This window comes from Alligator mississippiensis, chromosome 10 (assembly GCF_030867095.1).
Source record: "Alligator mississippiensis isolate rAllMis1 chromosome 10, rAllMis1, whole genome shotgun sequence".
NCBI lineage: Eukaryota > Metazoa > Chordata > Crocodylia > Alligatoridae > Alligator > Alligator mississippiensis.
In genome coordinates, this window is record NC_081833.1 from 61448972 (window position 1) to 61476772 (window position 27801).

A 27801-nucleotide genomic window follows, 5' to 3' on the forward strand; every position below is an offset into this window, starting at 1 on the left:
AGGTTAGTTTCTTTGGGTACCAAGACAGCTTCCCCCAAAGTGGGGTTAGGGGCCACGATCAGCCTATTCCAACTCCCCCCCCCCCCCCCCGCGATCACCACAGTGGCCAGGATGAGCTAACACCCCCACCCCTGCATGGCAGGGGCATGGTGTGGGGTGAAGTGAAGAAAGAAACAGCCCAGGTTCAATGAGAGGAATTTTCCTATCACTTAGTCTATTTGCATGTCAATCTTTTAACTGTTGGATTGGCAGATCATCATCGCCTGCAATCGTATCCCCCCAGCGTACAACCAGATCCCTTCAGTACTTGTTCCCCCTCCTGTCCTCTGCCCCTCAAGCTTGCCCCTCTTCTCTGGTACTCCTGTTCCTTCTAAGCCTATTTTTGTCCCCGTCTTCATGTCCCTGTCCCCCTTTGACCATCCTCTGCTTGCTGTTGCTCTGCCTGGCAGTCCTACTGCTGCTGCCTCTATCTGGGAGTGCAGGGGGCTGCGGGTCAGGAGCAAGGGGCACCAGCTGGGCTGAAGGGGCAGGGGGCTGCAGGTAGGGAATGAGGTGCACTGGCAGGGTTTGGGGAGGAGAGGGCTGGAAGAGCAGGGGGCTGCAGGTTAGCTAAGAATGAGAGGCACTGGCAAGGCTGGAGGGGCACGGGGTGCCACCTGTGCTAACCGCCAGCCCCCCCACATGCTTGTGCCACAACCCCCCAAGGTGGCTGTGTTCCAGGGTTATAGAAAGGGTTTCTTTCCAGCTGACTAGGACTTTAAGGAAGAGAGACCCAAGCCTCAGGTCCTTCAGTTTTGCTGGTTTCATAGATTAAACTTCTCTTCAGGAGTTAGTCCTATGCATCTAAACAGAGAGAATACAAGCACAAAGGGTATGCTAGTAGTACTTCAAAATTCACAACATCAAATTAGTGTTCAGTGCATGAACATTGGGAAAATGTCTCTGTCAGCAGAGAATTTGGCTACCAATCTTAATTTAAAAGACAAATGTAAACCCCAGAAGAATCTCTGAGGAAGAGAGAGTTGTCCACAACAGCACCTAAGCCTGCACATTCGGAGAAATTTAATCCACTAAAGAGAGAAGAGGAAAGGCATGAAAATGAAAATGTGAAGCAATAAAAGCAGAATTTACCTGTGCTGTATTTAGCCTTTTATCGAAAGCAGTTTTAAGAATTAGAAATTATTTTTTCTATTACTTTGCCTCTGGGGGGGAAAAAACAGTCCAAAAAGATGCTGCTTTGAGATACAATTTTGGAAAAATATATACTCATGTGAACACTATTTAGATACACATAATTAATTTTTATTGAAGAAATTTAGATGCCCATAAAAGCAAAATACAATCATACTTTATGTCAAAGGATCTAAGTCAACTGGAACCCATGCACTTAAGTTCCTCATTTTTTCAAAGTATACCAGAAAGGATTATTTCACTGTATGCAAAAGCATAAATAACTCCACGAATCATTCAGTACTGGGTTCAGTACATTCTCCAGCCTCACACGCCAGCACCAGGCTGAAAGTGCTAGCAATGGAGCAGCATTCAGGTGCACTGACAAGAAACAAGCTTGCTAAAAACCCATGTCATCTGTCTTCTCACTGTGTGTTTCAGTTATAAATACTCTAGTTTGACAATCTCATTAGAAGATTCTGAAAGTCATCAAGGAAATTTGTTGCGCTGCTTTTTCTAGCACTCACTATCAACAATTTGGCAACTACCCCTTCCTTAATGGGAAAAGAAGAAGAGGATATAAATGGGAAGTTTGAAATCTCATGTTTGCTAGCTAAACACTACACTGTGTATTCATGTCCTGTGTACAAAGTGGATTATTCTTCATTCCGTAAGAAGAATGAGTCCAGTATCGGACTACTTAAGGACTCATTTACTAATAAAAATATGGGCTTTTCTAATGCTAGTGTATAACTGACACATAAGATCTTAAAAAGGACCTAATCTGTGAGGAGATGCACTAGCATATAAACACATCAGTATTGTTCAATGCCAAATCTATAATGTACTTTCCCAATATAAATAGACCTTGTACAGTACTGTCTGTATAATGACTATTTTAGATTAAAATTTGTGGAAGGGCATCACAACCAGAGTCTCTCACCCTGTTTTAAGTGTTTGAGGAAGGTGAAAGACAGAAAACATGGGTTGAAAATGATGCCTCTTATGAAAGAGACTAGAATGAAAGCAATTCTACCACATCAATCTCAAACTCTTTAGGCGTGAAAAGGAGCTACTTAAGCAGAATAAGGCTTCATTGGGAAATGAAGTTGAAGTTTTCTCCACTTCGATTTTCCAGTTTGGACAACTGAAACAAAATTATGCATTTTGAAATACTGATTCAAAACAATGTTAGTTTCATTTAGACTTAATCCTAATCTTTGATTTAATTTCCTATTGCAATGGAGTTTGGAAACCAAACCAGATTAGGATCCTAAAGAGACTGATAAGAAGTCATAAATAACAATTGTATAAATAGGAGAATGTTACTACACTATGATAAAATATTTTCTTCAATTACACTTCCACTTCTGAATTTAGATAGCTGTGATTACAATTATTAAGTCTTTAATTCCTGAAATGTGAACATAATATATTTATGCTCTCAGCTACCAGGGGAAAAATTGTACAATAAATTTCCCTGGCATAAGAATTAAAAAACATGAAGAGAGAAGTCAAATTTGGTTTAGAAATAGTAAAACATTTGTTGATTCTAAATTTGACCTATGAACAGGGACCTACCTAAATCACACTAAACAAGGGGTTTTCACGGCCTGCTTGCAGTGCACAGAGCTGATTTCATGGGCATTTCACAATGACCCCGCTCCTTGGCAGAGACCCTGAGTGGGAGGAGGGATGATGGGGTGGCCAGCATCCTGATTGCTGGCTGCCCTTCATGTTGCCCCACCCCACAGCACTGATTGGTGGAGAGGCCCCAGCAGGGGAGAGAAGGGACAAGGGGGCAGTAGCCATCTTTTCTGCTGCCCTACCAGCTGGTGCCTTCCCCTCCTGGGAGCAAGGACCACTGGATCCCACTGGGGAGCCAGCATTTTATTTTTATTACGTTTTTTGTTGTAGTTTATTTCATGGATTTTGCAAAATCCACAGAACCATGGATTAAGTAGGTCCCTACCTATAAAGTCATATGAACATGGCTATGTTAAAGGCTCCCTGTCTTCTTTGGGGGTTTCACAGCAGTTACAGTCTGTTCATCCCCTTGAGCCACAGGCCTCCAGTGTTAACGAGGCTGGGCTGGAAGCAGAATGATCCCCGTGCAACGCTCTCTGGAATTTTCTACAGTTCCTTGTCTGACAAAGCCTGAATTTGAAAACTAGAGTTTATGGATCCTAACAGGCTCTCCTGAATACGGGTACCAACCAAAGTAGACAAAACCATTGCCGCTGTCTAGCATGGATGGATTTACTGCAACAAAAGATGGGAAGGCCCAACCTCTGACTTAAAGATGTGTCCCTGGCAGTCCCTAAGAAGGCCACTATCACAGATGATGATAAATCTGTTGAGTGGCAAGTCACAAAGCAAATGCCCCACCTACCTGACTTCTGTTGACGTGGTCCCACATGGGTCGACACAGCCACATTACAAAAACACGTTTTATTAAGGTGAAACCATACGCTCTATAACCACCTAACCTGCAAGCTGTAGCATCTCCTATGAAGCACCGTACATTCAGCCATTTTTTCACTCCACACAGTCATTTTTTCACACCATACAGCCATTTTTTCACAGGAAGCATTTAGCCCGTGGCAGGGTAACACCCTAACATATTAGCCCGGTTTGTTTTCTGAAGAAGGATATTATGATACTTGAAAAATGTGTCCATGACTGTCCCAAGCATGCAACTGGTCCAATAAAAGGTATCACTCACAAGAATTCTTGCCTCTCATATTTCCTGAGCCTTACTTAAACACTAACTTTTTCACTATGAACCATTTCAGAAAAAGGGAGTTTGAGTAAAATGGAAAGCACAGCATATCCCACAACATAAACAATGCACCCCTATCTTTTATAGTCTGCTATTATACAGTGCTGCAATCCTCAAAAGTGCTGAAAGCCAGCAACTTCCATTCGATTTCAAATAAGACCACATAGAAAATGTTATCTTCGAGCTTGAATAGGTTGCTGCCTTCCAGTAAGGGCTGGAACCTGGAAAAGCAGGGGCAGATGTGGGGGGTGGTGCACTGGTGCCCTTGAACCTCCCTTTGATTCCTGTTCCACCCAAAATTTAAAACCAACCGCCTGGCAGTGGCAGCAGCATTTCTAATCAGGCAGTGCTGAGGGAGTCAATTGACTCTCTAGCTCATTGTCATCTACCTGATCCCTTCCAAACTCCTCATTCCCCAGGTGTTAACAACCCTCTTCTTTTTAATGGTCTTGATGTTCCACCAACTATCCTTTGTTCTTCAGTGCTGCTGTCTGTCAGCTGCTCCTGGGAATGAAGCTCCTGTTTCACAGCCCTGGAAATTGTTTTTAATTCATTCTAATGAAGTTATATTTGTTTTTGCTTCAATCTTAAACTGAATAACACAGCCCTAAGCCCTTAGCTTATTAGTAAAGCTTCTAGTTTATTTTCACTGGAGAAAAAATGTGTGTTGTTTTACATGCAATGATGCCCCTCACCATCTGCACCCCTCCCCTTTTCAAAATTCTAGATCCACCCATGCAGGGAATAATCTCTACATTTCACAATCATCTGGATAATTTCTTAATTTTTCTTCATTCAAACCCCAGTGGAGCCAATTTTTTTTCCTTCTATTTTTTTTTAACAGCGCAATGAGGGAAAAGAACAGGAAAAAGGTTTTTTTCCCCTCACTCCCCTAAGTCCTTGTGGGTTTCTTCTTCTGTCTCCTCATCTCAAAGTTTTAGCTACTTCTCAGAAAGGAAGAAAAAAGGAGAATTGACTGATTTCATCCAGCAGCCTCTGTCCAGTCCATATGCATAATACTTTTTTCCCTTTTAATTAAAGGTGTTCTTTTCCTTCCCCAGGCATTCTCCATCATGTCTATGGTATGAGAGATAAGACATATTATCCTCCAGCTATCATTTTAAGGTTAGGGTTTTCAGGTGTCTGTCTGCCAACTCTCTACTGACATGTACATGTCCAAGCTGAAAATACAAATACAGAACTGCCACCTTGCTGATGGAGAGCTGCCTGCTGATATGCCTTGTGGCCCCAATGGACAATAACAATATTTGACTGTCTCTTTGTCCTGCTGGCACTGTTTTGTCAGGCGGAAGCACCGCCCTATTTATTTGTGCTTTTTGATGTGAATTCATATTTTATTTTTCTATAACCTTTAAGGATCCCTCCAAGATCTGACACTGACCTCCATCATTCTCTCTTCTCCTTTCATTTTTTATTCATTGGACTCAAGAGTTTATTCATTTTAATGTATTAACTGCTCTTTGCCTTTGCTCCCCTTAATGAGTGTTGTCATTATCTGACTATCTTTAAGTGGTAGCTTCCAGTTGTTTCATAATATTAAAGCTATATTAGATACTTTCAGAGGGAAGAATTCCCTTCTGTTCCTCTTCTCCTTTTTCTGTTTAATGTGATCAGGTGCCCGTAGGTTGCTTTCTGAGACAGCTGTGCCAAGTGCCTTATTATAACACATTACTTGGTACAACACCTGCTTTAAAAACTGCATCTTTCAGTGTCCTCTGAAGATGATAGACAGACAAGTTTCCTTGGGTGAATTTGATATCTTTTATTAGACCAACCCAAATGGTTGGAGAATAGTTATTAAGCAAGCTTTCGGGTTCAAAAACCCTTCGTCAGGCTAAGGAAGTTTCAGCAGTTGGTGTGTGCTCTTCCTGGATGGAATGAAAAGTAAAGAAGCCAGCGGCTGGGCTGGGGAGTCAGTTGCCAGGCAGATTATAATGTATCAAAAATCCAATGTCTATGTTTAGTCCATGATCTCTAGTATCCAGCAGGTTGATGAAATGGAGCTCATAGGCTCGTCTCTGGGAAGTGCTGTGTAAGTTTCCCTTGAGGATCAGGACTGAGAGATTGGAGAGAGAGTGGCCCTCCTGTGAGAAATGTGCCCCCACCGGTAATTGGGTGTTTCTGTCTTTGATGGATTTCCGGTGTGCGTTCATTCTGGTGTGCAGTTGTTGTCTGGTCTCTCCTACATATCTTCCATCAGGGCATTTGGTGCATTGGATGAGGTATACTACATTCTTGGAGGTGCAGCTGTAAGACCCAGGGATGCTGATGGCTCTGTTGTGGGGTGTAGTAATAGTGGAGGTGGTGGAGATGTGGGGGCAGGTTTTGCATTTCTTGTCATGGCACGGTCTGGATCCTTTTGGTGTGTTCTGGGCTTGAGGAAGTTTGCTTCTGGTGATGAGGTCGGCAAGGTTTGGTGCAATATGCAATATGGGTTGCAATTTTTTGAGGATTTTCCGTACAGGTTCAAGGGAGGGGTGATAGGTCATAACCAGCAGTGTGTGATTTGTGGGCGTTTTTCTTCTGTACTGCAGCAGTTCTTCACGTGGTATCCAGGTGGCTCTTTCAAACGTGCGATCTACCTCTCCAGACGAGTGTCCTTGCTGGGTGAAAGCCTTTTTAAGATTGGTGAGGTGGCGATCCCGGGTGTTCTCTTCAGTACAGATGCGGTGGTATCTGAGGGCTTGGCTGTATATCACAGCTTTTTTGGTGTGTTTCGGGTGATTGCTGGTTCTGTGCAGATATGTATGTTGGTCTGTGGGTTTCTTGTATACTGTGGTCTGTATTTTACCCTTCTGGATACTGATCCTTGTGTCTAAAAAGGGGATGTTGGTGTTGGAGTATTCTAAAGAAAGTCGGATGGAGGGATGGTGATTGTTGAATTTCTGGTGGAACTCAATCAGAGATTGCAGGTTCTCAGTCCAAATGATGAAGATGTCATCGATATATCGTAAGTACAGCAGGGTTTGATGGTGCAGTTCTTGAGGAAGTCTTTTTCCAGGTGGCTCATAAAAAGGTTGGCATACTGTGGGGCCATTTTAGTGCCCATAGCTGTTCCCATCATCTGGAGGAAGTGTTGATTATTAAAAGTGAAATTGTTGTGTGTGAGGATGAAATGTATAAGCTCAGTGATATCTTTGGGTCTGTATTCTGAGTTGTAATCTTGTTCCTGTAGATATGTAAGGCAGGCATGGATGCCATCCTGGTGTGGGATGTTGGTGTATAGGCTGGTAACGTCCATGGTGGCTAGGAGTGTGTTGCTGGGAAGGTGGTCTATGTTTTTAAGTTTCCGTAGCAAGTCTGTGGTGTCTTGGACAAAACTTGATCTGTGGGTGACAAGCGGTTTTAGGATGGATTCAACAAAACCTGATATTTCCTCAGTTAGGGTCCCATGGTTAGATATGATAGGTCTGCCAGGGTTCCCTTGTTTGTGGATTTTAGGGAGCATGTAAAAAGTCCCCGGGTTAGATAGCGGGGGGATCAAGGTCTGTAGTTTTTCTTGTAATCTTGGTGGAAATGATTTGATGGTATTGTTGAGTTTTTTGGTGAAAAGGGGAGTGGGATCTTCTTGTAGTTCTTTGTAGTAGGTGGTGTCAGAGAGCTGTCTGTTGACTTCCTTTATGTAATCCTCACGGTTTAGGATGACTGTGGCTCCTCCTTTATCTGCTGGTTTTATTACTATTTGGTGGTTAGATCTTAGAGATTCTGTGGCCTTTTTCTCTGGTAGAGAGAGGTTGTTGTGGTGGCGCATGTTGCTGATTATTTCATTGTTCATTCTTTCCCTGAAGTAGTCAATGTAGCGGTCTGAAGATGATGAAACTTAAGCTCAGTCAGATGGCTGAAGGCTGTTCCCTAAGTTTAGGCCCTGCGTCTAGGAGCTGAAGAAATATTAATGGCCCTATTTAATGTTAAGCACATCAGGGTAACATGGCAAAAGACATCTCCTAATAACACCACCACCAATGAGAACTTTCCTTTGACCGTGTTGATTTCATACAGATATTGGAAGGAACAACAACAAAAAAAGTGGTTGCCAGTGCAGTTTGGCTTTGGCCTACGGCGGACCCAGATCCAAATCCTTAACAAGGATAAGCGTTCATAATTCCTTTGATTTAATGGGCTTTTCCCAATTTATATGAGCCGAGCATCTGACCTAACAGTCAATTTCAGGATCTTTATACCTGTCTTCCCAAGAAGGCTATACTATTTCTTGCTTAAATTACTACTAGATAGTTGTAGCCAATTGCTAGCAGGCTCAGGGTGTAAGGTTCCTCCAGTAAAAACACAGAAAAAAAAATACACTAAACCACTAAAAAGTTGCATTTTCCCTGTTCTACCACCCCAGTGAGTCTTGCTCATGGCCTTCTTGTGTCTTCCCATTTCACTTCCTCTTCGTAGCTATATTTCCTTTCCAAAAAGAACACCTCCACACATGGAACCAAGGGCAACATCCCAGCCCATCACCCTCTAATATTTTCTGCTGCCTTAGCTAAACAGAGTATTGTGGCTTCAAGTAACATCCTACTCATGCAATTTCCTGAAACATTTTTGGAATACCTGGAGCACTATTTTGGGGAACTTTTCCTGCTGCAACCATCAGTCGCAGATAGTACTTGCTTGAGATTCACTGCAGTTCTTCTGGTTACACAGATCATTCCTACAGGCTACTAAATATAAATGCAGTGTTATATTTTAAACCTCAGCTTTTATTTTTTAATAAACCTGAACAAAGTGTAATGTCCTTGTCAAAGTCATGCTGTCTATGAAGGCTGCCTTTATGCAAATATTAAATGTGACAATGGAGAATAACTGAAAGGTGTTAAGTAGAAATTGCAAGTAACTGCTGACAGTGTCTGAAAGCTAATGATGCTAATTAATGATATTCCCATGGATAGGTCCATAGAAGGAATGAGAAATGCAACAGCACAGACTTGGCTTTTGTGCTTTCTTTGTAGACTCCTTATTGAATATAAATTAAGTGCAGAAAATGTCACTCCCTAATTAGGATGCCTAAATAGCTAAGAGAAGACATAAAGTAAACAAGCAGTGCTACCTTCTTCATAATAAATTTTCAAGTTTCAGCTTCTTGTATTCATTCAATTAAGCTTGCGCAAAAAAAAAAAAGTATTGTATATTTTCCTTCTCTTTATTAGTTCTCAATGGGACACATTAGGTCTAAATTACATATACACAGAATTGAGATGAATTTGAGATATTTTAAGACATGAGGGTAGGAGAGCAAAAAGTGGGAAGTACAATAATTAAGGGGCACCGATATATCGGTTAAGTATCAGATCAGCACCAATAAAAAGAGAAATGGCATAGCCGGAACAATAGCCAAAAGCTATTGGCTTTTTTTGGTCGTTGAAGCCAATAATTACGGCTGCATGCCTGAAGCACCCTGGCGAGCATAGTCTGGTCCGCGTGCCCTGCTGCCGGCCGGGCCCATGGCAGGGCACAAGTCCCAGCAAGCAGCGGGAGGGGGAGGGGACACCAGGGAGCAGTGACAGGGCGTTGTGCTCAGCAACAAAGGGACTATTACCGGCTCCTGCTGCTGCAGCCATGGCAACATCACAGGTGCAGCAGGGGCCTGAGCGCCCAGGGCTGCTGTGGAGACATGGGGCTGTGCGCGGGCAGGAGACGGTGCTGCAGCTCAAGGGACATTCTGCTCTGCCAGGCATTGGGCACCTTTGCAAACATGGCTTCTCCCCAGTGGCCATGGGAGCTTGGCTGTGCACCACCTCCCAGCACCAAGACTGTGGCATGTTCTGGGGCTCCAAACATACCCAGTGCCACTGTCTATGCAAGGGTCCACCCCGCCTGCCCAGGATGGCAACATGGGCTGTGCATCGAGCTGAGCTGTGGGCAGGGGGCAATGTGCATAGGAATAAGGCGGTCACTGCCTTCCTCAAAGATACTGAAACAGGCAGGAGGCGTGTGTGTGTGTGCGCGCGCGCATGTGCATGTGTGTGTACTTGTGTGTGTTATAAATGCAAAACAAACAAACAAAAGTTTATTTATATCAGTAGTTTAAAATGCCTTGCACTGTTACTAAATATCGATTATCAGATCAGCATTGGCCAATATGGTTGGTTAATCATCAGCTAATCGGTATCAGTCAATAAAATCTTTATCGGTACACCCCTAAGAATATTTGTATTATGATTTTAGATAGATAGATATGATACATATAGATATATGAGAGAGAGAGAGAGATTATATTATTTGTATTATATTATGGTCAAATATTTATATTATTTAACAAACAGAGATGCAGCCTGAAAGAACGGCCCCTTGGGGCTAGCCCTCATACAAGCAATAAGAGTTTCGTCTCCAAGTAATTTAAGATCTAAATTAGATCTTAAAGCAAGATCAAGGGCAAGAGAAAAGAAATTTTCCATATATATATAAATCTTATATATTACACGGCTTGACTACAGCTGAAACCATTTTTGGAGAAGAGTAGGATTTGTGTATGTAGGATGCGTTTCTAGGCAAAATAACTGCAGGTCTCTAGAAAGAGGTTTTCATGTGTTTTTTGGCTTTGATCCACATGACTTTGCCACCCTCTTGCTTTTGGTTTCAGTACAAGATTTGATGACCCTCCCTCTCCCAACTGCGAATTAAATAGAGTTCAATAACTGTTTCCACCTGGGCTAGTATGAAGACCATATGGGGCTGGGGGAAGAAATCAAAACCTAAAAAACAAGCAAACGTGCCCTTAGGCTAAACTGAAGCTGGATCCCTGGTAACCTCTACACCCTGCTATCTTCCCAGAACTCACTGCTGGGTACTTCTCTGAAAACATCTGTTCATTTCTGGCAATTAAATTCAAGACACCAGCAAGTATAAACATCACTCCATTCAGTGGTCCTTGCATACACACGACTCCCTGACCAGAAGGACTGATAAAAACATAGTAAGAACTGGACTTAGATCCCAAAAGGGAGAATATAATGTTAAAGTGACTGGCAGCGGTAGACTTAACTAGAGGACCACAAGGGGAAGTGACATGAGGTGACCATCATACCATAACATGGAGTAGTATACTCCAGCAGTGCACTACGGAACACTTTCACTGATTTATTGGGTGTTTTGTCTGAACACTGGGTGCAGGACTGGGCATTTTTCTTATGAACAAACTGGGAAAATGGAAGACAATCACACTGATGAAGAGTTCTGGTTCCAAACAGCTGAAGTGTCTAACATTCTCCTGATCTCTGTATTGGTTTTCCCTATTTGTAAAATTTTCATGCTCATATTGATGGATGAACCTAGTGCTTTTAATTATTTTCTTTGTATGCCCTTCAGAATTGCATTTCTTTCCCCAGATACTGCACTCCTGTCCAGAGACTCCCTTACTTCATTAAGCTGGGATGTCATTTCAGTCACAGAAAGCAAAAGTAATTGCGTTTTAATCAGCTAAAGTGCACACAAGTTGTTAACATCATACATAGCTCATCACAGAACTGCAATGCCAATCCTCCTTTGCAATTCCTGAGGCCCACAGGCCTGGAACCACAGCATTCAGGTCACTGGGTTAATAATCACACACCCATTGTGTGGCCACTGAGGTTTCTGCATCCTGCAGAACAAAGGCAGGCCATCAGTTGAGCAGCAGGCTTTGCAGGGGCCTTCCAATGCAAATCATTTCAGCGTAGTAGTGTCAGATCTTCAATTGGTATAAATTATTAACTCATTGACTTCAATATAGTTGTATCATATTACACCACTGAGAATCCGGCCATTGGAGAACACTGCTCCAGTCATTCTTAAATGATAAGTTAGGGTTTAAAAGACTAGTACAATTAAAGTATATATTGTTAACATGAAATACACTATCCCCTTACAACAATGCCTCTTGAAATTTATTCCAATTTCCTTTCCTGTCTATATTCAAATCTCTCCCAATAAAATACCAACTACTTCTGCTGGCTGTAAATTGGCACGGCAGTAACAAGTGCTAATGTTTCACTAGTCCGTGTTAAGCAAATGCTAACCGGTCTTTAAAAACCCTTCCCCAGTTTCCCTCTCGCAGCATGTGTGCAATAAAAATTTCCATAAAGATTAAGAAAGACACATATATACCCTTCAGTATTTCTCTCTGTTCAGCTGATAAATAGTAAATGTTTAAACAACTAATTTTGAAGAAAGACAGCAGTAGATGAAAGCTTCATTATGTAGTGCAGACCAAAATAGGTTGCATCTTATTTTTGTTGGTGTGTATTAAAACTGTACCTTAACTCTTATAATTCTGCTCAACTATCCAGAATTGTGATAATTTTCTAAGTTACATTTCTTAATGAGTGCATGGAGGGGAATGTTTCTCTCATGGATTCTTAACGAGCTAGTTTGGGGAAGACAGAGAACAGTGAAGGGAAACAACTCAAGAAAAGCAAATTAAATATATATAGGATTTAATGCAAAACCTAAATGGTTCTCAAAAATCGATGTTCAAAGCAGCAGTATCCATAAGTTGTTTTTATATAAAATCAAAAGTTCATTACTTCCTGCAGGCTCTGGACAGGTCATTCACATTAACTGCACCAAACAATATCAATTATATAATTTCACCCTAGCAGCTCTGAATAGAAATATATCTATTTCCAAAAATATTCACAACATGGTTTTATATCAGCATTTGCTATTTCCTTCCCTCCCCTCCCCCTTTTCCCATTCCCATCTATCCTTATCCCACACAATTAGAGGCGAACCCAGTTTGCCAAATTAAGCTATTTTTGGAAAAAAGGAAGTTGGGTCTTAGTGTGTATTTTGGTCCCATTTTTACAAACAATTAAAACCAAACAAATTACAGTTGAGTGGTACCTATTTTTTAACCATGGGGTGAGGAACTAGCTCATGTTCTGGGCTAGTGAGGAAGTAAAAATAGGAAGGCCACCCACTGGGTGTTTGGTCCTGAGAACTGAGCTGAGTTCATTAGTCACAGAAAGATCCATACCCCGCCCTTCTACAAGTGAGTCACTTCCTTCTAGTAAACAATGTGGCACAACCATTTCATTGTCCATCAAAGTCCCATCTTAAAACTCTTCTTTGCATTTATTCTTGCACCAACTGTTTGGCAGCTAGTGCAATGAAGCAGCCACCTCTTCTACTGACCCACCCCGTTGTTCCTTTACACTCCCTTGTCTGTCTGAGACCTGGGCTACCATAATACCACAACTAATAAAATAAATATTCATCACCTTTGGGACCTTGGAGCTCAAGCATGTTGGATACGTACCTTTTTCCTTAACATGCTTAGTTTCTGAAGATATGCCTAGTACTGGCATCTCTCACTCCAGCTCTTTTGAATAGAGATTGTTGTTAGCTCCTCAGATATACCTGGATCCAGGTTCAGTGATAGTGCAATGACAATAGACATCAGGTGTTGTACACACATCATCACAAAATGGGAATATGTCACGAAATAGTGTGATTTGTTATAATTTGGTTTGCAGTGCACCGGTTAAGCTCCTGGTATAACCTTAGCAATGGATGCATCACCAAGTTGGTTACTTAATTAAGCAGGAAAAGGTTAACTGGAGAATTGGAAATTCTTCTGAATGGAATAAACACTGCTTTGCATTTTAATAGCATCTTCCATCAAAAGTACTTTCCAAGCGTTAGCAAATTGAGGCTGCACAAACCCATGAGATTGGGTCACATTTTCCACATTTTACAGATAAGGAGACTTAGTTTTGTGATTTATCCAGGATGTCACACAGCCACTACACCAATAAACTGGGAACACAGTACAATTCAGGTCTGATGCTTCTCCTTCTGCTTTAGCTAGAGACTCTCCATTACCATTTTAGACACAATTTCACAGGAGGCTAGCTATTCTGCTGAATAGACCTGCCTCTTCAGAACCCACATTCTTCATCATCCTTAGACACTCATGGCCTGGCATGTCCCCAGTTCTGGCATCAGTTCAGCCTTCATCATAAAACTTAGATCAGCCTTAAGGCTGCTGTAAGTCATGCCTGACTGCTTTTAGCTTCAAAGAGTCATTCTACATGCCAAGAAAAGTTCTCATTATACCCCCTTCCCTGTAGGAGAAATTCCCAGCTGACCAGGTCTGTTGGATTTTAAGCATCTTTGAACCAACAGACTGGACTCAAAAATTAGGCACTTCGTATTTTAAAATAAGTTTTTTTTGTTTGGCTGTCTAAAAAAAGATCTATTTGACTTGTTTGTGCAATAGAAGTAGTAACATATCAGTAAAGCATGCATTGTATCATGAAACAAACCACAAATTTTCTGAGCAAGGGCTTTGAAAATAAAACCACATAATAGAGACTGAACAAAGCTAGGGTCTCCGGGGGGGGGGGAAGGGGGGGTGCGCAGGGGGAATCTGCAAAGCCAACAAGCAACAAACTTATGCCCATAAAGTTACAATTAAAATTCCAATGGAAACAATGTAAAGAACAATATAAAAGCCTGGTTCTGTAGTGTTTGCAACCTGCAAATATTGCCTGACACTAGTGCAGCTTGTTCTGTCAACTCTCAATCAGTTTTAATTGGGAGCTCAGTTGCAGTATTGTAATCTGGTATGGAAACTAGAAAATAAAATGGACTGGTCTATTGTTAATGTCCAAAAAGATAAATACAAAATACTAAAGAGAAAGATAAATAAATCATTTTTTTATTCATCAAATTTATTTGCTACAGATAAGAGTTTTAACCTTTTTAATAAGTGTACTCTTTATTAGAAAGGAGACAATTTTGTCATTTATTATTATTACCTAATATCTCTTGGTAGCATGTGAAATAGTCCAATAAGATTCTGTCTAAGAGGTGTGTATAAGAGATTTCTTTACTGGCAATTCCAACAAGAAGATAAGAAAGAAAAGAAAGCTTCAGCTGGTTCCAAGTTCAGGAGGACCAATTAAAGCACAGTTAATAAAAAACATAAATCCTTGATTATGGGAAATGTTAATGTGCTTAGTTTTCATTGTACTCTAGAAAATACTGGATCACGAAGAGTCTGAGGCCAGATGCAAAGAAAGCTTCTTGCAGAAAAAATTAAAGGAGAAAGGGAGAAAGTAATGGGAGGAACGAATAGCATCAACAGCTAGAACAGGAAATGTACAAAAGAAGAGACCAAACATTAACATAGTAAAGGTCAAATGGTAACTAAGCGGTAGGAAGGAGCAGATAATTGTATGCATTATTTACAGTCAGAGCAGGCCACAAAATAGAAGCATCGTTGCAAGTCAACAGGCCAGATCCCCCTCCACAGGCATAGGTCAGAATAGCCATTGCATCTGCAGAAGCACCTGCACTGGAAGAGGCAGTCAACTCCATGCAAGGGCCAGAAATACTGGGACTCTTGCAACTCTGCTGGACCTGTCAAGCAGTCTCAACTTCACATCCCAACTAAAATTGTATAGGAGCCCTCCCAGAAAAGTCTTACTGAAAAGTGCATGTGCCGTGTTGTCCCATGTTGAGACTCTGGACTTAAGCTTTTTAGCTTTCAAATCTGGGCACAGATTTGCTGTTGTTGGGTGACTGGTTGTAGCAGATGCTGTGATAACTTGAACTGGATAACCAAAAATGTGGCCTCACCAAATCAGGACATTTTTTGACAAAGTGTCCTCTCTGCCTTCAACCTACAAATCTGGGCTAATAATGATTGACCACTTTCATATAGTACTTAATGATTTCCTACCTTGGATCATAAATGCTAAGCACTGTAAGCAGTGGAGTTCAGAATGAAATTATTTGCCTGGTAGCTAATCCTGCAGTTTCTGAAAAAGCTGCATTACAAATGAGTTCTCTCTTGTAATTCAATTCTCTTGAAATTCACACACAAATAGAATCATTCTTGCTTTGTATTTAAATATAATTAGTCTGTCACCAGAAACAAAAACGTGCTATAAATGGTAGAAGACACTATAGTGACTGTATTTGACTACATTTTGAATCAAGAATAAAATATATTTTCTTTCTTACAATATCAGGTGTATCATGGGGCTTCCCCCAAGTACGTGCCATTCATAAAGAATATTGTAGTATTTATAAGTAATTCCTTCACCATTAGTTTGAAATAAGGTGAACTAGATCATGGCGGTATCAGAGTTTATTACTCAGCAATTCTCTGCCAAGGACATGCTCAGTGGCCTGACACTCAGAGATGTCTAGCTGGACTTTTCTCCAAGGGAGCCAAGCATTTTATCATTTATCCAAAGCATTCACTGGAAAAGTTACCTCTTCTGTGGAAAATGTCACCGAGTATTTGCAACTTTACTGAGATCTTAGAGAAGAGCCTCATCACACACACACTTGATGAAAACTTTATGCAAGCCACTCTATAGCTTTGTTAAAACTTTTTCTTGCCTGGCCTCATTAATTTCCTTTTCTCTGTTAAAACTTGGAAGTCTATATGTAGCTTAGGCAGGGCTATTAAGGTTTGTTCTGTCATATAAACCATCAACTTTAGAGATAAGAAATTACTGAAGGGTGAAAAAATATGCTGCTGTTCAGATCGTAGTCTCAAAATGAGGACCTTGTCTGTCTCTCTACTAGATGCTTTTAAATGTACATTTTATTATTTATTATTTAGACCGATTTATTTATGGTAACAACATAAATGGTGATGGAATTTTGCAAATACTTAAAACCATTTCCTGCTGGAAAAAGCTTGCAGCTTCATTCAAATAATATACATGAAAAGAGATCAGGCACAGGATTAGGTGAGGAGCAGAGCTGGACAATCTAGTCATATGGAACAATTTAGGCAATGAGTTTAGGCTCCTTTTCTATTAATATATTATCTACAAACTGGTTTAAATTTTTCAATGCTGTTTACCATTTAAAATATTTTAAACCCATCCTGCAGATTTTTTTGTTGCTTAGAGAGTTCAGAATTTGATTCATAATATTCATGCTGTGACTGAGCACTTGTGTGCATTACTTTTACTGCCTGATTGGTTAACAACCTGGTATCAAACTGGAGGACTGCCTGAATAAGTCCCTTTTGAAATGAACAATTAGCATGAATGTTCATAAAGTGTTTATTTCTGCAACTATGTAACTGCACCAGGTTTTGATACTCTTCCCTTGCTGTAAAACACAGTAAACAAACATGCTCTGCTCATGGAAGCACATTAAAGGGGACTCCAAATGGTACCTTTTTCATTCATTAAAATAGTTTGGTATTGCCAAGCTCCAGTGTGGTGTCAGAAGACGGATGAACATTTGAATTTTAGGCTGCAAGATAGTTTTGAAGGAGGATAGAAGGGTTGCATGCCACCTAGGAAAAAGGGACACAGTTGTGTGTGTTGTAAGTGGAATTTGGAAAAAAGAAAAATTTAAATCCCAGACAAGGGTAGAGACAAGGAAGCAGTTATAGAATAGGGCTAAGTGAACCATAGGGCTTACTGGGCATCATGAAAGAAAGTAAAATTAGACATATATAGTAAGTACCAGATCAATGCAAGGTCTTAAGTATCAAACTTCTGCAGAAAAAGTGAGGAAACCAACAGAAGTAATGCGCACACAATCAAGCAAAACTCTAATGTAATTCTTACTAAGTATATCACCAGCATTTACATACAATCACCATTTACACCCTGAGGAATTAGGCAATTATTCGCTCCCACAATTTTGTGCATAAATGGCATGACCACGTATAATTGCATGATTTTGCAAAATTTAAGCATGGCAGGCTCTGTGCCTCCACCTCCATGAAGTAGAGGCACAGAACTGTGCGACTGGACAGCTGGGTAAGTGGAGAGCGGCTCCTGCCTGCAGGAGGGGGAGTGAGTGGGGTGGTGGATTTGTAGGTGAGCGTGGGGGTGTATAGAGGTGGGTATGGGCCACGCACCATCAGGCTGAGCCAGCTGATTCCATGCCTCCATATGGGGCTTCCAGCACTCCATCAGGAAGTCGCATGTGGAGGCATGGAGCCTGCCCCGCCTGATGATGCACAACTCCATGGCTCCAGGCACAGCTTCCTGCTAGAGTGCTGGAAGACCCACGTGGAGGCAGAGCCTGCCTGGCCCAATGGCACATGCTTCCCAGTCCGTGCACCATCAGGCTGGGCCAGCCAGATCTGTGCATCTGTGTGGGCTTCCAGCACTCCAGTGGGAAGCTGCACATGGATAGAGTTACCATATTTCCAGTTTCAAAAAAGAGGACACCTGTCCGGGGGAGGGGTAATATGATTGTTTTGGGGGCAGCGATATGTCTGTGCCCCTCATTCCCAAACCACAGCTCCCCAAGCCTCCCTGCTGCCCCTCACTCCTGATCCACAGTATCTCACCCCCCAAGACCATGCTGGTGCCCTTCACTCCCAAGCTGCAACTTCCCCCCCTTCACTGCTGATACCCTTCACGCCTGACCCACAGCCCCCTGGCACCGCCTGTATCCGACACTCCTGACCCACAGCCCCCACTTACCCTTGTGTCCTTCACTCCCAAGCCACAGTCCCCACCAAGCTCTGCAGGTGACCCTCACGCCCGACCTGCAGCACCCTCCTTCCCCCAGCCTTGCAATGTCTCCAGGCTGCCTCACCCCTGCGAGCATAGGCACTGGCACCAGTGCTGCCATCCCAGCCATGCAGCTCCCTGCTGCCCCCAAAGGGCGCCCTGGCCCCCTTCCCACACTGGAAGGGCAGGCACCTTCCCCACCCTGCTGCAGCTAAAGCACCTGGACAGCTTGCTGGCAGGCACCTGTCCCCCTCACATACCCATCCCCACCACTCACCTACCCACCCACCTACACACAGCCCCCCTGAACAGTCCCCAAGCCTTGGCCCTCCAACCCCCACCCTCCATAAACTTACCTGCATACAGCTGCCAGGGCTGCTCCCACAGCCCTGCCTGGCTGCATGCTGGCCATGTATGTGTGCACACGCAGATGCACATGATACCCCCTGCCTCCAGTCACCCTCCCCCAGCTTCCCCCAACCCCAAGCAGCTCCTTGCTAGGGCAAGCCAGGAAAAACTTCAATGCTGAGCAGAGCAAAATTCCAGACATTTATTGATATTTTAAAACACTGCCTGGATGGAGATGGGAGGACCCAAAAAGAGGGCATGTCTGGGAAAACCTGGACATATGGTAACCCTACACATGAAGCCCACCCAGCCCAATAGCACATGGCTCCCACCTGCCACAGCCATGAACACCCCAAGGGCTTGTTACCTGCTGCTGCTGCTGCTGAGTAGCTGGTGGCAGGGGCTGTGCACCATCAGGGCGGGATATAGGTGGGCACCCACAAACCCCACACACACATACCCACACCTCCCATACCCCTTTCACACACCCCCACAAACTCCACACCCCCCAACACCATACCCACACCACCCCACATCCCTTCACAACCCCCACAAACCCAACACCTGCCCACAAACCTGACATACTTCCATACCCACTCCAACCTCCCCAACACACCCCTTTACAACCCCCCACCATACCCCCTCACAAATCTCCTCCATACCCCACACTCACCCCCAACCATACAAAATACCTGCATTTCTAAAGAAGGCTCAAATAGTCTAAGTACAGACCATCAAAAAGCACAAGGCTGAATTGATTCAATCTTTGCAGGTTAGTATAAGCTGCAAAAATTGAACTGATAAGCAAGTGAACAGACATTCACTTTTGATTCTGGAAATGCAGCCACATGCTTGCAGTGGCTCAGGCCAGAAGCTAGGAGGCACTGGAGCACACCTCCCTGCTTGACAAGAGCAGACATTTTGGATTAAGCCTAGTCTGTGGGGCGGAGGAGGTAGCAGGGGAGGTGCAAAGCATCCTGGATGCTGGGGGTTCATGAGTTAACTTGAATCTGGAGAAGATTTGAGACAGAAGTTCAATAAACTGATTTAACCTAAAATCAGTTAAGTCTGATACTACACGCATCCAGGTTTATCTTATACTAGTTTCAGCCCTTTTGAAAGTGGTTTATGTGCAGTGAACTTCTCTTGCATTACAGATTTGAACCAGTTTCTGATCACTTGTACGGGTTTATGTGCAACTTCTGTCCCTACCCATAGCGTCATATTTAGTTTAACTTGTAAAAAAGATAAAAGTAGACTTTCAAATTATTTAAGAGTTTGATTTTGATTAGTTGCATGATTAAAAGATTAGTCACAATTAATCGTAATTTTAATTTCACAACTCAAAATTATGTGCAAAAAAAAAATCAAGATTATACAAAATTACGCAGGTACTTTGTATAGTTGGGGGGTGCATGGGGGGGGGTGCGTGGGGTGGAATTTGTGAAGGTTTGTAGGGTTTGGAGCCCAGGAAGAAGGGTCCCCACACGCCCTGGAAGGATGCAGGGTACTGTGAGCCAGGAGTGAGAGGCAGCAGCAAAGCTGGGGGAGCTGTGGCTTGGGAGTAAGGGGCAGACATACATACAGACACAGCGCCCAGCAGGTAAGGCTGTGGAGGGAAGAGGCATGAGGAAGGGGAAGGGGGGGCAGATTGAGGCCCCAACAGTGAGGGAGCGAGTGGAGCAGCAACAGGACCTGGAGTGAATGGGGCCTCAGGGCAGATAGTGGGATGGAGCTGCAGGCAACTCGTACAGGGGCACAGCAGGGCACAGCTCCCTGCCACTGTGTGCATCCCTGAGGAGGCATGGGGGACACATGCCTCCTGGATTTATGTGCAGGGTATAGGCGGGCTGCCCGCTAAAGGCTAGGGCTCTGCACCCTGCTACCTTTGCCTCAGGAGCCATGCGCTGGTCATGCTGCAGGTCCCTGCCCACTCAGCCACAGGAGGCACAACATGGCATTGCACGGCTCCTGGGGCAAAGGCAGCAGGATGCAGAGCCCCATCCCACAGTCAACATCCTACCTCCACCCCATGCACAAATTTGGGGGGTACATGCCTCCCAGGCCTCCCCCGGGGGTGTGTGCACAGCAGTGGGGATCCATACCCCTCCACACCCCTGGATGAGCTGCTCATAGCTCTGTCCCATGACCCACCCCTGCCCCAGGGCCCCATTCACCCCAGCGCCTACCCCTGCCCCACTCCCTCCCTCACTGTGGGGGCTTCGATATGCTCCCCTGCCTCTGCTTTCCCCCACACCCCTTCCCCTCCACAGACTTACCTGTGGGATGATGCTTTACATGCCACTGGGCTGTGTTCCTGGCAGCGTGTAGGCTACGATTGCTTGTCCGTGTCCCTCCACTACCACTGCAGCCTCCTGAAGCCCACACTTGGGCTGCCCTGTGGCTCCTCCGCACTGCTACCGCTGCCCTGCTGGGTGGCTCAGAGGTAGCAGTGATGGCAGCAGAACGGAGCCCAGGTGTGGGCTCCAAAGCCACATGCACAATTAACGCGCTTTATAAAATTAAAAAAATTAATGCAAGAACTGATTAACGCATTAATCTTGCATGTTAACTGCAATGAATTGACAGCCCTAAATAAAAAGCAATTAATTTTGCATAATTTTGGATTTTTCAACGTATAATTCCCTGGGGTGTAACCACAGCATCTGGCACCAAACATTATTTGATGTATGTTACATATTAGCAATTATTAACTTTAGTTATATACAGTTGTAAGTGTCTAATCTACAGCACAAATATGTTACAATGCCATGTTGCTTACTAGCTCTTATATCTAGTACCAAAAATGCCAAGGAAGTAGCATAACATCAAATTTTGACTGGATTAGTAGCGTATAACTGTGTGATGTAATTTCGTTGGATGGGTTTACTGTACTTAAGGATGGCATCTCCATGCAACTTTAAATCTGATGCAAAAGGTTGTTAGTGATGAGGAAAAGAGCTAAAAAGGAACCAAAATGTATAAGTCATGTCTCAAGAAACATTCAAGAGATTAGCAGTTTCTCCTCCAGACATTTTCCATTTACATTGTACCCTGAGCTTTTGTTTTGTCCATGTTAGCACCAATAATTGAAGTCTCAATCCTTAGTTATTCTTCCCTCTACCTAATGGAATTTCCATGTTATATGTAATGGCAGGAAGTACAGCATACAAGTACAAAATATTCACTTGATAAAGAAATCCTCTTTATGGAACATAGTCAGCAGTGAAGGTGCAAATTACTCATTATTAATTCCTTTTCTAAGATAAAAGCAGATAACTCGGAGAGCAGTTCTAAGGCCTTTACACTTTTGTTCATAGGAGAATAAGGCCTGCTTCTTGTAGGTACTGGGCTTAATAAATGAGTATACTTATTTTCCAAAGTACCAAGTGATAAGCCATCCTTTCTCCTATTGAATCCAGCAACTGAACGAATACTCTTGAAATCCACACCCTTAATCTTGGCATTACAACCCTGACAAAGGAAACGTTAAAATAGTTTAATCCAATTTTGTCTAAATATCAGCCAAATCTTTTGGTAGGTGACCAAGTACCCTTTTGCCTGCATGTATTATCTTTAATTGTGACCAGCATGAAGTGCTCTCAATGAGATGAAATCTGGGGTTTTTTTTCTTTTAGAAATCATTAAATCTTATACTTTCAGTAAAAACCACTCTATTGCCTTATGTTGGTAGAAATAACTAGTTCACACTAAGATAAATATTTAAATATGTAAATTCTTTCCTATATATGTTGACAGTATTGACTGCCAAAGTAAATCTTCTGTATCTGTGACAGGGGATGAGAAATGATTTAATGCAGCTGAATCTGTTATACAAAAAATAATGAAACCCAAAGCTGAAGTATTAAGCAGAAGAATAACACTGGTGACTAAAGAGAGTGTGTTGACTATTGCTTGTAATGATGCTATTACATGAGAAAATTACTAAATGTATGTTGGCAATTATACACAAGAAACCAAACGTCTCCATATAAAACAAGCAAAATTGCCTAATTCACAGACATTGTTTTGTGAATTTCTTTTTAATGTCTGACTTTTTAGTACTCGGCAAGCACAATGCCTGCCCATGCTAAAGGGCTTTCATTACAAGCATTCTGAAGTTATAAGGAAAAGAACATTTGACCTTGAACTATGCTATCATAAAACCTATGTTAGAGAAGTAACAAGATGTATCACACAACAAAGCACGAGTTATTCCATTCAAATAACTCAATTCCATTCCATGTTTCCCAATCTAGGGTAAATAATAAGAATTTTTACTTCCTGCCTGTTTTATTGTTCATCTTGAGAGTGTTTTAATAATGAACTTGTTATTTACCTAGAGTGGTGGTAATTAAAGTGAAGTAATTAATAACTCTGAGTTATAGCTAAACTCCAGCTCCGAAGCAAAACAACTTACCAAAGGCCACAAAGAAAGTTAACAGAGAGTCATGGTAACATGCTTATTAGTACACATGATTCTGCCATTCTCTAGTGTTTAGCTGCAACAGAAAGATTTACAGAGGACAGGGCTATTGACAGACGATGGCATTTCTTGTCCATGCCAAAGGCTCTAGGTGGTGCTATGCCACAGGCTGCGCACACACAGGCTACCAACTACTGCCAGATTAGTGGGAATTGTTGGTGCTCGTGGATTCATTACAAATCAGTGCCCCAGCAGATAGCACAGGGGGCATTGACTTGTATCAGTGGAGTTTGAAACAAACAAACAAAAAAGTTTATCATCATGTATAAAAATTTTGAAACTTCCCTCTGGTGCTCATAGCATGCCAGTCTTTGCATAATGCTTTTCTCCACAACAATGCATTAAATACTATACATCGCAGTGGCCTTATTGACAAAAGGAATAGGCAAAACAAAGTAAAGAGTTTAGCAACATCTCTCACAATCTTGAGCATCAGAACTAGTTTTATTACAGGAGGAACCCGAAGCCCAAATTCCACAGGTTTTAGAAGGACTTCAAAAGTTTTGCCTTACTTCCAATTATATAGGAGCTACACATGCATTTAAGTGACCTCAGACTTGCATCTCATCCTAAGCACTTTGAAAATGGCTGCATCCTACTTCCATTGCAGACCCTAAGAGTCCACTTGATTTTAACAATAGCAAGATCAGACCTTTATAGCATTGGCACCTCTCACACCTCCACACTAATTCAAACCTACTGCTAGCACATTGCTGATACAGAACTCAGACCTATAAATACCTGCCCAAAAGGCAAAAATGTTACTAGATGAGCCACAGCAACAGCAAAGCCACCATAGCAGCTTCGAAATAAGTTCCAGGTATCCGTCCATAGTGCTGATAAAATACACCAAAGACCCATCTGTTGGACTAGCTGCCATGGCTGCAAGAATCGAATGTGCAGGGATCTGGGTTTTCTATTTCCCTGGAAAAAAAACACAGAAAAACACAGATTTTCTCCTTTAAAGGAGAAAAACGTGGATTTTCCTCTATAAAGGAGAAAAATGCAGGAAACTGCATTTTCCCTTGCAGGCTGGAAGCCTTCCAGTCTTCTACAAGGAACTGTTTGGGACTGAGGGAAGTGGGGGAAGATGATTGGAGGCAGGGGGCATCATGTGCTTGTGCGTAGCCAGTGTACAGGCAGGGTGGTGCCAAGCAGGGTGGTGGAAGCAGTCCCAGCAGGTGGACAGGTAGGTGAATGGGGGAGGATGGATGGCCAGGGCTTGGGAATGGAGAGCAGTATGTCTGGGTGGCAGGAGCGTGTGGAGGAGTGGATGTGTGCGTGGCCTGGGTGTCTGCCGGCTCTGGGGAAGATGTCCAGGCACTGGGGCTATGGCAAAGCAAGGGGGCTGCAGGTTGGGAGTGAGGAGCACTGGCTTGGCCAGGGAGTGGGGGGCTGCAGGTCAGGAGTGAGGGGCACTGAAATGGGCAGAGGCAGGGCACTGGCATACCAGGGCTGCTCAGCACCACAAAGCAGCTAAGAGGACAGCCATGCCTCGACCTGCATCCTGGTGGGTGAGGGAGACAGGGGTAGCTCTGATTTTCCATGGTAAACAAAACTACAAATCAAATGCCAAAATATATAGGTATTTAGAATTTATGTTGTTATAAGGATTGAGGCACTGGTAGGTTTCCCAATCACTTTAAAATTGTAAATATCTCAATAAAACTATGTTCAACTGATACCCAGATATAGATAGCAGCATTTCATTTTAATCAGAGGAAAATGCAGATTTTGGGGGTTTAAATCAGAGAATTTGGGATTTATTTATTTATTTATTTTTAAATCAGAGAAAGCCAGGATCCCTGCTAAGGTGCATAAAAGATTCTGTAAGGTTTTTTGTTCGGTTCCCCAATAAATATGCTCAGTATTAATAAAAGCCCTATTAGTATCATGAAAAGTAATCTTAGGGGACTGAGCTATTCTTCACCTTGCAATAAAGGTAACAAAGGTAAAAATAAAGCAGTACACTGACCTGTAGTTGTCTTTGTCATAAGGCCATTGTTTGGTAAGCCCCATTAATTAAATGACGCCATGTCAGGCAGCACTGACAGTGATGAGGTGCAACATCCTATACCCAGAGATGCACCCAAAACTATCTGCTAATTGTCTATACAAAAAGCATTTTTAACAGCCCACACTTCCTTGTGAACTTAATCCCCGCCACAGACAGTAACCATAAGGGGCGGCAAAATATTGTCACTGCAGTCTTAAAAGGGAATCATGTCTGCATCATTATTTTTTCACCTGAACCACTCTTTAAAAGTTAGTAAGTAGCATAATCTTCATCCTTTTATAGTCCTTTCCACATTCAAAACACTCCACAAATATTACCTCACTCATACATAGCACATATAGATTTGCAGGTTTGAGTTTGTTTTGTTTTTTCTTTAAATGAAGGGTAACATTGCATGCAGACTTTTTAGCATCCAGAACTAATATGCTGTTCAAAGTCAGCACAATTAAAAACAATTTCATTTAATTTAAATATAGAAAGTGCAAAATTTTAACCCAGTAAGTAGAATGGTGGCCTGGGACCTAGAAATTTAGTAATTCCTGATTCTGCCACCAGCCTGCTGGGTTACTGTGGCAAACCACTTTTTTTTCCACTCTCTCTGCTTCACTTTTGCTGCTGTGAAATGGGAGTAAATGATACCCACCTTCTTTTGAAAACTCTTCAAGCTCTACAGAGAGAAAGGGGTACAGGAAAACTAGATGTTGCTATACACTGACATAAATTAATTGTTGGTCTGTTTATCGTCATTGTTCCCAGAAGACCAGTTTCTATCCTGTGCTAGTTAGTGGAAAAATCCTTGTTGACGTCAGTGGTGCAAAAATCAGCCTATCATATGCATCTTTGCTAAATAATGATTGTAACTTTTTTCTTTGTTTAGGAATAAAATATAACATGGGACTCCAACAACCCAAAAAAGTAAGTTCTTCAGAAATATGCAAGTAAAATGGAGCAAGACATATCTGGAATACAGATTGGGGATCAGGGGTAGGTAGCACAGAGAAAACTATTACATTGGAAGTTGAAATATCGAACAGGAAAGATTCATCAAAGCTTTCCCCTGGAGTGCAAATTTTCTTATTAAAATATGAATTTGATAAGCCATGAAAATTTAGTTTTATGGTTGTTTGCTAGATTGGATATTGCTAAGAGATACAGTAAACTTGAAAAATATTTGCATATTCACATTTTGTGTGAAATTGTACTGATGAAAGGACTCAGTGGAGAGACATTCAGAAAAATATTGATGAAATTGCTCCATCTAGTGGCCACAAGATCATTCACAGCAGCAATGCCAGTCTATCACAGCTATTTATTACTACTTTAAAGTTTAAGGGATGAGTGCAAAGTATTTGAAAGAATGCTTGTGTGGATGCCAGCTGTTTATCCAAATGGCATTCCCTGGTGAACTCAGCGTGATGCAATTTATTTCACTCAATCTCTGCAGCTTCAACTTGACCTTCCAAATTAAATGAATAGGAATTTCATTCACACTTGACATTCAAATCATGGCATTTGCTAATCGTGAAAAGCTAACTGTCGTTTCATCATCTTCATCAACGTGCTGAATTTTGGGGAGTCACCCTGGTGTGGGCTGAGCTTGAAATTTCAAATATACCATAAAAAAAATCGGACCAATTTCCAGTCACTCAAAGGGCAAAATTTATTCAGCACAACAGCTGGCCATTTATATATACTCAGACTGAAATATATAGTTGATGACAGGAAGCCACTTTTGAACCATAGAACAGAACAGAATCATCACTCCCCTTTCCATGTAATGCATATAGGATTATCAGAATGAGCTGATTTCTAAGACCACAGTTCACAAAATAACCATAACACTGAGCCAGAAAAAAGATCTTAAATTCCAGAAGCAATATAACCTTTTATGACAAGTTAAAAGGAGGATGCAAATATAAAGAACAATTTTATTTTTTGTCTGGATCTTAGCATTCAGTATACAGAGAGGCGAACAGACAACACAGCCTATGGGTTTCACCTCAACCCCATTTGACCAGTTTGCACTGTAGCTTACAAAATACATGTAAGATTAGTTCCACTGGAATTTGAACAATAGCAATCAATTTTAAAAGGTCATTTGGCAAGCAACACAGTTTCTTTTTGGCACAATATGGCTTTTTATGATGAATATTGATTTAGTGGTTTTTCCCCCCAGGAATTAAAAGAGAAAGAAAATTCACTCCTTTTTGACAGAAGAATTTATCAAAATATGGAGAATCAGAAATGCAATTGCTCATGGGGTAATAATTTGAGCTGGAGCTTCCTCCCCACAAGTGGGGGCAGTGGGAAGGTTTGGTCTTATTCTTATCCAGAATAATCTAAAGTCTGTTGAGGAATCCCACTGGGCAACAAAGGGACCAGTCTAACTCAGTGAAGTCAATTAAAGTAATTTCCAATGCCTTCAGTGGGATTTGGATGAAGTCCAAACTGCATAGCCCTCTCCCATCTCTCCGCTGAGGAGGAAGAGCTGTGACTTACAGCCTCTCAGAACCTGTGTACCATGAAAAGACAAGACACTGGTATT

General features: G+C 42.2%; 1 protein-coding gene and 1 long non-coding RNA gene across 5 annotated transcripts in view; one reads left to right on the forward strand and one right to left on the reverse strand.

The window, feature by feature from the left end:
* Positions 1 to 27801, forward strand: part of CHST8 (carbohydrate sulfotransferase 8) — a 285704-nt gene that overhangs the window by 253890 nt on the left and 4013 nt on the right. For 2 of the 3 annotated variants that reach the window (XM_019492892.2, XM_019492893.2), the window contains exon 3: positions 26134 to 26171. In XM_019492892.2, coding sequence (XP_019348437.1) covers positions 26134 to 26171 — 38 coding nt within the window. Of the gene's footprint in view, positions 1 to 26133; positions 26241 to 27801 lie in introns of those variants that run through there. The other variant, XM_019492894.1, reaches the window with a different exon arrangement.
* The window catches only part of LOC132243606 (uncharacterized), a 267778-nt gene that overhangs the window by 196788 nt on the left and 43189 nt on the right, over positions 1 to 27801 (reverse strand). The gene's annotated exons all lie outside the window — the stretch shown is intronic.